General features: G+C 54.0%; 1 protein-coding gene across 1 annotated transcript in view; it reads right to left on the reverse strand.

Annotated features, from left to right (window-relative positions):
• Window positions 1-4,562: 4,562 nt before the first annotated feature.
• Window positions 4,563-12,532, reverse strand: part of TMEM121 (transmembrane protein 121) — a 38,223-nt gene continuing 30,253 nt past the window's right edge. The window contains exon 2 of the mRNA XM_086842918.1: window positions 4,563-7,170. Within this exon, the coding sequence (XP_086699044.1) occupies window positions 5,616-6,554 (939 nt within the window). The 5' untranslated portion in view covers window positions 6,555-7,170 and the 3' untranslated portion in view covers window positions 4,563-5,615. The remainder of the gene's footprint in view (window positions 7,171-12,532) is intronic.

A 12,532-nucleotide genomic window follows, 5' to 3' on the forward strand; every position in this document is an offset into this window, starting at 1 on the left:
GCATGGGAGATTTTCACCTGCCAAAAGGAGGTGAGGACAAGCAGGACGTGGAGAGCTGCCAGAACCTTGGGAAAGATGAGCTGCAGCTCCAGCCATGCTCAGCACCAGCTCAGCACACAGCTGGAGACAGCAGCGAGAGGCTGGGGCTGCCTGGGCTGGATGGGAGCTGCCAGGAGGGGAGAGCTCAGCCCAGGGCAGGCAGGAGATGCAGGCAGGAGATGCAGCCACCACGGGGCTGTGGGGGCACAGGAGCTGGGCCAGCCTCTTCTCACATCAGGAATGCAGCCAGTGAAGCCCTTTGCTGCCACTTCACCCAAATGTTGGGAGGGGGACAGGACCCAGGTGGGTTTGTGTGGGGACTGGCAGTGCTCAAATAAGAGATTTTTAGGCTTCAGGCTCTAGCTTGAGCCTGTGGGAAACTGAGTCACACAACTCTCTCCCTCTGGCCTGAGAAATCATGAGGAGGAATCCCAACAGTCCTTGGAGAAGGAAAACAACCTTTGCAGGTGTTGTTTGTTCCTTGTTGTTTGCTTGTCAGAAACGGCCCAGGGGTGTTGTTCCAGCTGCCCAGTGATGGTGATGGGTTGGTTTCATGAGCAATGAGAGTTTTACCTCCTCAGACCTGCTCAGAGCTGCCTAGAAAAGAAGATCAGGAAGAATAAAACTTGCTCTCTTGTGGAACCGAGGCTGGAGAGTCCGTGTGGTCACTTTGCTGTTCCTAATGCAGTGCGACAGGTTTGGGCTTGGTGCATTTAACAGCCCACATGGCTGGCTGTGCTCCACCTGGGAGCTCCTGGTTTGCAGCCCCACAAAGCCTGGAACACCAGCGGGCAGGGCCCAGCCCTTTGCCAGTGCCCAGCAGGCGATGTTGGATCCCCTGTGCAGCGCTCGGGCAGTTTGCTGACCCTTGGGAACAGCCTGGCACAAAGGCTCGGAGGTTTTGCATCTCCAGAGGGTGAGCAAGCTCCAGGGCAGCCTCAGCACTGAGCAGTGGGCTGGTCACTGGTGGGGCAGCACCAGCTGGGTCCCCAAAGCACCACCAGCCTTCCTGGCCAAGGGCTCCGCTGTGCTCGTGGCCTGGTTCTGATGGCAGCGAGGGCCACCACCCCCGTGGATTTGCCACTGGAACACAGGGAATTTGCATCTCTTCTGCATTTTAATTGTGCAGCTTCTGCTTCATCAGGTGGGAATCTACAGCTTGCCAGGAGGATTTCACTCTTCACAAAGGAACTCCTTTTCTTCTCAGCGGAAAGCTGAAAAATTGCTCGGTTCCAGCCTATTTAGTTTTAATTGTTTCCTTTAGTTCTCATTGCCCACAGCAAAATATCACCTTCCCCTAACAACCAGCCAGGCTGGGAGCCAGCCACCCTGCCCAGCCGCTGTGCCATCCCTCCTGCTGCTCCCGTGGCTCCCGGGGGTCCTGGCTGTGCTGGCAGAGCTGGATTTTGGGGCAGAGACATCACCCTCGGCCAGCAGCAGGGAAGAGCTGCAGTGCTGCTGTTGCTGAGCCGTCTCCATGTCCCCAGGGCTGCTCTGGCTCTGCCTTTCCCGGCCAGCTCGCCTCTCCCTGCTCCCCAGCCTTCCCCTGGCAGCTGCTGGGCATCCCAGCCCCCGAGGTGGCTTTGGAGAGAAAAGGCTGCGCTGCTGAGGCAGAACGGGAGGCTCACAGAGCCCTGGGGAGGATGAGGAAGATGAGAAGAAGCAGAAGGTGAGAAAAGCCTCTTCTCCTTCCCTTCACCAACATGGGCCTTGAGCCACTTTTGGGAGTGACGTGGTGGAGTGCACCCCAGGTGAGCATCACTGCACCCCAGGTGAGCATCACTGCACCCCAGCTGAGCATCACTGCACTGCATCCCATCTGAGCATCACTGCACCCCAGCTGAGCATCACTGCACTGCACCCCAGCTGAGCATCACTGCACTGCACCCCAGCTGAGCATCACTGCACCCCAGGTGAGCATCACTGCACCCCAGGTGAGCATCACTGCACCCCAGCTGAGCATCACTGCACTGCATCCCATCTGAGCATCACTGCACCCCAGGTGAGCATCCCAGCCCCCCAGCTGAGCATCACTGCACTGCATCCCAGCTGAGCATCACTGCACTGCATCCCATCTGAGCATCACTGCACCCCAGGTGTGCATCACTGCACCCCAGGTGAGCATCACTGCACCCCAGGTGTGCATCACTGCACCCCAGGTGTGCATCACTGCACCCCAGGTGAACATTACTGCACCCCAGGTGTGCATCACTGCACCCCAGGTGTGCATCACTGCATCCCATCTGAGCATCACTGCACCCCAAGTGAGCATCACTGCACCCCAGGTGTGCATCACTGCATCTCATCTGAGCATCACTGCATCCCAGGTGTGCATCACTGCATCTCATCTGAGCATCACTGCACCCCAGGTGAACATCACTGCATCCCATCTGAGCATCACTGCACTGCATCCCAGCTGAGCATCACCTCCAGGACCTCGTTCCTGCTCCAGCTCCTAGTGCAGCCCTTCCACCCCACTCCACAAAGACAAAACCCTCACGTCAGCAGTAGGAAGGGTCTTGCATACTCAAGAAAAACTTGTGGGCACTCCTAGACCTTCTTGGAAGTCATGGGGCCAGGAGGATAAAGCAATATTCCCTTCCCATGCAGGCTGCCTTCAGGGAGCACAGCCAGACACCCCCAGAAACCTTAGCAACAGTTCAGGCTCAAGGGAATATTAAGATATCCCTGTATAAGGCAAGGGTGCAGAGCTAGCTGTTGGGGTGAGACAGAACAAAAATACACCCAGCCCAGCAGAGTAACCCCCCAGCTCACTGCCTTTACCCCCAGGACCAAAGATCTCTGCACCAGGGCTCAGGCTGGTGCTGGGCACTGCCTCAGCCAGCACATCCCAGCCCCCAGGGTTCACAGCACCATGCCAGAGGTTTTCCTGAAGCTTTTCCTCTCCTCAGTTCTGGGGAAGAACTATAAAACAAAGGCTCATAAATTAATTACCTAAAAGAGCAGCAGAATGTTATTAGATACTTGGGAGTTAATTGCACTGATGCTAATCACACGTATTTTAAAGGCACCAGCAGAGATGTAATATGTAATTCCATAGGTATTCCAGAATAATTTAGCAATTTAATTAATTTCTGCTAATACCTATTAAATCACCTGCCCACTTCCTCTCATGTTTCCCGAGGGAAAGGGGAAAGAAACTTTTCCAATTGGCTAAATCTGTTCTAAACTCACTTTTCTTGGCAAAGATACTGTTTCATTTCTCAGTGGATTTAATTAACATTAGAGTTATCCCTGGTGACAGGGTGGCCAAGCGAGACTGCGACTGCCTGGTCCTAAAATTGGAAGTCTGGATCAGGGACGGCTGAAATGTTTTGGACAGATTGTGATGGGCTGAGAAGATGGAAACTGAAATGATTTGTTGATTTAGGTCAAATTTGGTGAGCAGAGCCAGGGGAAAATATGGAAGAGAAATGTAAACAGCACCAGGCATTTTATTCCATCTCCTCAAAATGCAACATTTCGTTTAGAAAAAGCAAAAATATCCCATTTCAGCATGTTTCAGACACAGGTTTTCTGCTTGTCTCCTTGTGCCTCCCCCCAGGAAGATGGGAAGCTGAGATGCAGCCAGCCCTGGGGCAGCACTGCAGCTGGAACAATGATTTATTTCCTTTCTGGTCCCACTGCTCAGTGAGTGCGGGGCACAGAACCTCAGAATGGCACTGGGCAGTCCAGGGGAGGTGGACAGGAGAGAAGACAAATGATTTGGGCTGTATGAGAGCTGAGCCCCACCCTCCCCATGCTGGCAGAAAAGAGACCACCAGAAGCCATTGCTCTCATGGGGCTTTTATTGTCCAGCTGGCCCTCGCCTCCCACCCTGCTGCCCATGGCTGAGCCCCTCACCACCAGCCACACCTGCAGAGGAGACCCCAGCCCAGCTCATCCCCATCCCAGCCACCTGCCCAGGGCAGCACATCCTTCCCAGTCCATCCCATCCTGTCCCATCCCATCCCAGCCACCTTCCCGGGGCAGCACATCCTTCCCAGTTCATCCCATCCCATCCTGTCCCATCCTGTCCCATCCCATCCCAGCCACCTGCCCTGAGCAGCACATCCTTCCCAGTTCATCCCATCCCATCCTGTCCCATCCCATCCCAGCCACCTGCCCTGGGCAGCACATCCTTCCCAGTTCATCCCATCCCATCCTGTCCCATCCTCTCCCATCCCATCCCATCCCATCCCATCCCATCCCATCCCATCCCATCCCATCCCATCCCATCCTGTCCCATCCTCTCCCATCCCATCCCAGCCACCTGCCCAGGGCAGCACATCCTTCTCAGTTCATCCCATCCTGTCCCATCCCATCCCAGCCACCTGCCCTGGGCAGCACATCCTTCCCAGTCCATCCCATCCCACCCCATCCCATCCCATCTCACCCCAGCCCAGCCACCTGCCTGGGGCAGCACATCCTTCCCAGTTCATCCCATCCCATCCCATCCCATCCCATCCCATCCCATCCCATCCCATCCCATCCCATCCCATCCCATCCCATCCCATCCCATCCCATCCCATCCCAGCCACGTACCCAGGGCAGCACATCCTTCCCAGCTCTTTTTTGGGATTGTTTGTTGGGGTTTTTTGTGTGGTTTTTTTTAATATTTATTTTAAAAATACAGTAGCTGTGGAAAGCAGCCCTCTTTATAAACTCTTGATGCTGGAGTGAAATGCATCACTGCCATCCTCGTTCCCAGCCCCTCCTGGTGCCAGCAGCAGTGCCGGGGGCCGCGGAGGCTGCAGGCAGGGAGGCTCCCCATGGCAGGGAGAGACGGACAGAGGGACCCTTCCAGAAGTAGAAACATTGTGCTGAGTGGTTTGGAGTGAATGGGACAGGTGAAACACCGGCACCAGGTCAGCTTTAGCTGGGCAGGTATTGCTCATGGCAGGGCCGGCGCAGGGCGCTGCTGGAGGCTCCTTCCCCCTGGGCCCGGGCCAGGGCAGCCACGCCAGCCCCAGCCCCGCTCCCCAGTGCAGGCTCCCTGCTCTCACCCACCACGGGCACACCGGCCCACGGGGCAGCCCGAGAGCCCCGCAGCCGACAGAAATAGGAACTGTAAACACAACCATTGGAGATAAGAGGATAAGAGACATCTACGATCACAGGGTTTACTGCTTCAGACAGCCCACCCTCCCCCCCATCCGCACCCCCGTGCCCTCGTCCCCGCTCCGTAAAAAGGTCTCCAGTAACAAAATCTTCGATCCAGGCTTGGAGTAAAGGTGGGGAGCTGGGGGAGTAAAAAGGGACGTTGCAACCTTAGCGGTCTTTGCTCGGGAGGGGAGATGGTGGCAGGAGGAGGGGAGAGAGAGAGGGTCAGCTGGTTCAGGTCCTTTGCAAGTCCATTTGGTTTGTCTGGAGGACTCCTAGGGTTATACCTGAGATGAAGACGTCTGGAGGACACTCCACAGCTCAATCAGAACGCGGTTGGTGTTCCTGTGCCTAGAAGAGCCCTCGCTGCCGGGATTTGTCTGTCGTGCTTGCAGCGGGCAGCAGGAGAGCAGCATCGTCCCTCCTCGGCTCGGCACGCGGCCGTCTGAACCAACGCCGGCCTGGGGGACCCCTCATGTGTCCAGGATCTCGCTGGTGGGCGACGGCTCGTGGGGGATGCCCTGCACGCTGTGGATGGTCTGGTTGTGCGAGAGGGAGTTCTGCTGGAGCTCCAGGGCGATGGCGTTCTGCGGGAACTCCTTCACCTGCCGCTTGTACTCCAGGAAGGTGCACGCCTTGGTGGCGATGGCGATGATGTTCTTGCCGATAAAGATGGTGGAGACCCTGCTGTCCTGGAACAAGATCATGTTGATGGCCCGGATGAAGATGGTGACGATGTTGATGGTGACCAGGCTGAGGACGGGGTAGAGCATCATTTTCTGCGGGGCGATGTGCTCCCCTTGCATGCTGATCTCACTGAGGGACACGCAAGGCAGGATCAGGAGGAGTATGTAGCAGTAGAAGAACATGAGCCCCTCTGCCCAGATGGGCAGGCCGGTCCTGTGCGGCTCCCACAGGTTGGCCTGGATGTCCAGGATATCCAGCAGGTCGAGGGCCACCCAGAAGAGGCGTCCCCGCAGGTCCTCCTTCTTCCGAAAGGTCCGTATGTACTCCATGCTGTCCAAGGCCACCAGCACCAGGTAGAGCCCCGGCACGCAGATGGAGAGCAGCAGGGTCAGAGCCTTCCTGGCCACCGTCTCCAGGTTCTTCTTGTCCGCTTTGTAGTTCTGAAAGATGAAGTACAGCTTGATCTCCAGCACGAAGATGTAGAGGAACCACAGGATCATGGCGTAGCCCCTCTTGGCCGTCTTCACCTCGGCGCCCACCCACACGGCCACGTAGCGCAGCACGATGAGGAAGCAGATGTCCCCCACCAGCACGATGATGCAGACGCCGATCTTGCGGGGCCCCTGGTTCTGCTCCACCAGGTAGGCGTCCATGAAGGCCATGCTGGTCATGATGACGATGGTGGTGAGGCAGACGTGGCGCTTGTCGGGCGGCGGCAGCACCATGGCGAGGCGGGCGGCCCCGGCGGTGTCGGCGCTAGGGGAGCGGTGCCGGGGGCGCTGCGCGGGGGCGCACCCGCGGCCAGCCCGGCCTCCGAGCGCTCTGTCCCCCGCCGCCGCCCCGGGAAGAGGCGCCTGCAGCAGCAGCGGCGGCTCGGCCGGCAGCCCCGCCGGCCCGGGGCTCGGGGCTGCCCCGGCAGAGCCGCCCCCGGCCCGTCGCCCCTCGGCGGCCGAGCCCTGCGGGCAGCGCGGCTCTGCCCCCGGCCCGGGGCTGGCCGAGCAGCCCAGCCCCAGGCAGCCTCCGCCAGCAGCAGCCAGGGCTCACGGCTCCGCGGGGCCTCCTGGAGGAGCGCCCCTCCTCGCTGCCGGCTCCCCCATCGCCGCCAGGCTCTCCGGCACGGCACTAGCGCTCCTCCGGGCTCCGAGCCCCAGATCCCGGCGGAGATCCCTGCAAACGCGGCGGCCGACGGGGCCGAAGGGGAGCGCTCCCTGTTCCCAGCGAGGTTCCTGCAGGGTCCGGGGGGCTCCTGCTGTGTCCTCACAGGGAATCGCCTTCACGCCGACCCCCACGGGGCTGTGCCGGTGTCCTGCTGCTCCCAGCCGCGCTCGCATCCCTCCATCCCTGCAAAGGACAGCAGAGAGCAGGCGTTAGGGTCCGTCTGTGTGCTGGCCACGGAACGGTGGCGATGCCGGCCCCCCTGAGTCCCCAGAACACCCCAGAGTGAGCTGGGCTCCCATCCCAGCCCCGGGCCACCACCACAGCCCCAGCTGTGCATGAGGATGCACAAGAGCCTCTCACCGAGCACAGCCCCAGCGCGGGGTGTCCTGCAGGGAAACGCAGCCTCTGCCCTGCCACGGGCACCCCCTGCCCGCAGCTCCTCTGCAAGCTCACCCTGAGCCCTCCTGCTCCAGCAGCACGGGCACAAAACCACACCGCGCTGGGGACACTCGGGTGTCCGGGTTCTGGGTGTCCCGGCTCTGGGTGTCCGGGTTCTGGGTGTCCCCGCTCCGGGTGTCCCCGCTCCGGGTGTCCCCGCTCCGGGTGTCCCGGCTCCGGGTGTCCCGGCTCCGGGTGTCCGGGTTCTGGGTGTCCCAGCTCCGGGTGTCCCAGCTCCGGGTGTCCCGGCTCCGGGTGTCCCAACTCTGGGTGTCCCAACTCTGGGTGTCCCAGCTCTGGGTGTCCCAGCTCCGGGTGTCCGGGTTCTGGGTGTCCCGGCTCCGGGTGTCCCGGCTCCGGGTGTCCCAGCTCCGGGTGTCCCAGCTCCGGGTGTCCGGGTTCTGGGTGTCCCAGCTCTGGGTGTCCCAACTCCGGGTGTCCCAGCTCCGGGTGTCCCAGCTCCGGGTGTCCCAGTTCTGGGTGTCCCAGCTCCGGGTGTCCCAGCTCTGGGTGTCCCAGCTCCGGGTGTCCCAGCTCCGGGTGTCCCAGCTCGGGGTGTCCCAGCTCTTGGTGTCCCAGCTCTGGGTGTCCCAGCTCCGGGTGTCCCAGCTCGGGGTGTCCCAGCTCCGGGTGTCCCAGCTCTGGGTGTCCGGGTTCTGGGTGTCCCAGCTCTGGGTGTCCCAGCTCTGGGTGTCCCAGCTCCGGGTGTCCCAGCTCCGGGTGTCCCGGCTCTGGGTGTCCCGGCTCCGGGTGTCCCAGCTCGGGGTGTCCCAGCTCTGGGTGTCCCAGCTCCGGGTGTCCGGGTTCTGGGTGTCCCAGCTCCGGGTGTCCCCGCTCTGGGTGTCCCAGCTCTGGGTGTCCCAGCTCCGGGTGTCCCAGCTCCGGGTGTCCCAGTTCCAGCAGGGAGACACAGCCACAGGTTCCTGCAGAGGTCCCAGCCTGGACAGCTCTGTTTTACTGCAGCCGTGGGACTCTACAGCTACTGAGCAGCTCACAGGGCATGGGACACGTCCCTCCTCGAGCAGGGCTCAGGACAGGGCTGGCACTGGGGGGACAGGGCAGAGCTGTCCCCAGGGTGTCATGAGGTCCCAGCTGCCCGTGGACACATCTCCTCCTCGCCATGCTGTGCTTGCCTAATTGATTTGTTCATCTTTTCTGTGCAGGGAATGCACTCCCAGAAAGGAACAGCCAGGTCCCAGCGCACACAAAAATGTCATTGAACGTGGAGATGGGCCGGGATCACAGAGGCTGGAGGCAAGGAGCCAAGCCCAAGGAGGTGTAAGCCATTAAAAACCTGCCCTACTTTGCCGCTGCTTATGTTTATAGGGCCTGATTTAAATAAAAGCTGGATTGTCTCCTGCTTCAGGGAGACAAGGAGAACAAAGAAGAGAAGGTGGGAAGCCCGATGAGTCAGAGCCAGCCCTGCCTTGAGCCTGAGTAGGTGGACGGCAGGGATGCGTGTACCTGCGCCCTGGTTTCCAAAGGATGTGGTGCTCAGCAAATGTTAGCGAGGGAATTAAAGCTGCTGCTCCAGCCAGGGCCCTCGGGACGCTCTTCTGAGTCTGCTGCCAGCAAGGAAAACTGGCATGTTCAAATAATTCCTCAGGCAGGAACGGCTCAGAAGGAAACCAAAGAGATGTGGTGGGAATTGATGAGAAGTGCTGCGTGTGCTTCCCAGGCGAGACAGTCCCTGCAGCCCCACTCTCGCCAGCAACAATCCAGAGCTGCCCTTCGCGCCTTCAATCCGCTCTTTCTCGAGGTTTGGGATAAAAATATACACCCATAGCTGCAACTGCCTTAAACCCCGTGCCAAGTTTTACAGAGGATTTATAGCCGAGGGGAGATAATTCCAGCTAAATGAGGTCTTTCAGGAGGGAGCAGTGGCGCTTTTTCCCTTTCCCCCTGTCAGTATTTATCCCTTCAGAAGGCAGCGGTTATTTAAAGGGCAGGGGGATGCATCACAGCACGGCACGGCTGGGGAGCAGCTCGCTTGGAAATAATATAATATAATATAATATAATATAATATAATATAATATAATATAATATAATATAATATAATATAATATAATATAATATAATATAATATAATATAATATAATATAATATAATATCATATCATATCATATCATATCATATCATATCATATCATATCATATCATATCATATCTCATATCATATCATATCATATCATATCATATCAATAATATATATCATATCAATAATATATAATATCATATCATATCATACCATATATCATATCATATCATTTAATATAATAATCATATTATATCATATAATATCATTTAATATAATGATCATATTATATCATATCATATATTTCTATATAATAGCATATATATTTATAACATAATATTTATACTAATTAATTGAAATTATTCATTATTAATAATTATTGAAAGTTAATTTTTGAAATTATTAATATTGTTCATTTGATGCTAAATTAATAATCAATTAGTAATATTAATTATTTAATTTGATAAACTAATAATTATAAATCAATTAATACGAAAATTAAATTATTGAAAGTTAATTATTGAATTTATGAATATTGTTAATTTGATGTTAAATTAATAAATAATTCGTGATATTAATTGAATATTTAATTTGATAAATTAATAAATATAAATCAGATAATACAAAAATTAAACTATTGAAAGTTAATTATTGAATTTATGAATATTGTTCATTTGATGTTAAATTAATAATTAATTCGTGATATTAATTAAATATTTAATTAGATATAATAATTATAAATTAATTAATACAAAAAATTAATAATGTTAATATATAAAATATTAATATAATATATTGGTGTATTTAATATCCCTTTCAGAGGGAGGAGGGGACCAAGTCACGGGGTCCCAGGGCTGTTTCCTCCCCGCTCCAACCATGCACATCCCGGGGTGAGCGCCTCTCTTGCCTTTTCCAAACTGTTTCCAAGCGCTCACTGCAGTGTGAACTCTTCCCCTGCTGTGCCAGGAGCTGCTGCTCTCCCCAGCCCTGCTGCTGAGTGGGGGATTGATATATATATTTATATATTTATATATTTATATATTTATATATTTATATATTTATAGATTTATATATATTTATATATTTTTATATATATTTATATATTTATATATTTATATATTTATATATTTATATATTTATAGATTTATATATTTTTTTATATATTTATATATTTATATATTTATATATTTTTTATATTTATAAATATTTATACATTTATATATATACCAAATATATATATATTATTTATATATATACCAAATACTTTGTGGATCCACACAGAGGAGCTTGCCAATTTGGGTGATGCCAATTTGGGAGATGACAATTTGGGAGATGCCAATTTTGGTGATGCCAATTTGGGAGATGCCAATTTGGGAGATGCCGATTTGGGAGATGCCAGTTTGGGTGATGTCGATTTGGGTGATGTCAATTTGGGAGATGCCAATTTGGGCAATGCCAATTTGGGAGATGCCAATTTGGGTGATGCCAATCTGGGCGATGCCAATTTGGGTGATGTCGATTTGGGTGATGCCAATTTGGGTGATGCCAATTTTGGCAATTCCAATTTGAGTGATGCCAATTTGGGCAATGCCAATTTTGGAGATGCCAATTTGGGCAATGCCAATTTGGGAGATGCCAATTTGGGAGATGCCAATTTGGGAGATGCCAATTTGGGCAATGCCAATTTTGGAGATGCCAATTTGGGCAATGCCAATTTTGGCAATGCCAATTTTGGCAATGCCAATTTTGGAGATGCCAATTTGAGTCACGCTCAGCCTGTCGGGGAGGGGGCACATAAAGCTCTCCTTGGAGGACTATTAGAGAAAAGCAGGTGGGTTAAAACAAAACAAAAACAACCCAAAAATGTTACTTGGTAACTTTAAAATGACGGCATCGGGCACTACATTCTGAGAGCTGTGCTGAGTAAACACTGCAATAACTGCGTCAGACAGCCACGGGAGCACATCTGAGGCAAATATTTGTTTGGACAAGTATCCACAAAACTTTCTTCCTGCAGGAATTCCTGTAAATAAAAGGCAGCCTACCTGAGCATAATGAGCTTGGAGCGCTATGGATGTCAGGGGGACCAGCTGGCAGCCCCCTATGGGAAGGGATCTAACAGCCTTTACATCCCTCTCAGTGCCAGGACCCCCACAAGCAGGTACAGGATCTAACAGCCTTTACATCCCTCTCGGTGCCAGGACCCCCACAAGCAGGTACAGGATCTAACAGCCTTTGCATCCCTCTCGGTGCCAGGACCCCCACAGGCAGGTACTGAAGCGATGCTTCAGTCTTGGCAACCATGGCCTCCAAAATTCAATCCCTGGCTGCTTCTTCTCCTCTACTTCTACCCTACTCAAACAGCCCCATTGCACTGGAGAGAGGAAATGACACCCAGGGCAGTGGGAATGGGAATGGGAATGGGAATGGGAACGGGAACGGGAATGGGAATGGGAATGGGAACGGGAACGGGAACGGGAAAGGGAATGGGAATGGGAACGGGAACGGGAACGGGAAAGGGAATGGGAATGGGAATGGGAATGGGAACAGGAACGGGAATGGGAATGGGAATAGGAATGGGAATGGGAACGGGAATGGGAATGGGAACGGGAACGGGAATGGGAATGGGAACGGGAACGGGAATGGGAATGGGAATGGGAATGGGAATGGGAATGGGAAGAATGGGAACGGGAATGGGAATGGGAACGGGAATGGGAATGGGAAAGGGAACGGGAACGGGAATGGGAATGGGAATAGGAATGGGAATGGGAACGGGAACGGGAATGGGAATGGGAATGGGAAGAATGGGAACGGGAATGGGAATGGGAACGGGAATGGGAATGGGAACAGGAATGAGGAGCAGCAGCATTACTCCTCTCCATTTCTGGGCTCTGCTTGGGACACTCCAATTCCCAGCCCAGCCCGCCCTTTCCCAGCTTCCCTGCAGGCTTCAGTGGGAATGGGGGAATGCTGATTTCCTGGAGAGGCTCAGGGGTCCTGCCAATGAGTCCAAACCTGGCTGAGGGGCAGGGTGTGCATTCTCACCGCTGCTTCCTCTGGCACCGAGGGAA

Source organism: Cyanistes caeruleus, chromosome 9 (genome assembly GCF_971803275.1).
Source record: "Cyanistes caeruleus chromosome 9, bCyaCae1.hap1.1, whole genome shotgun sequence".
Taxonomy (NCBI): domain Eukaryota; kingdom Metazoa; phylum Chordata; class Aves; order Passeriformes; family Paridae; genus Cyanistes; species Cyanistes caeruleus.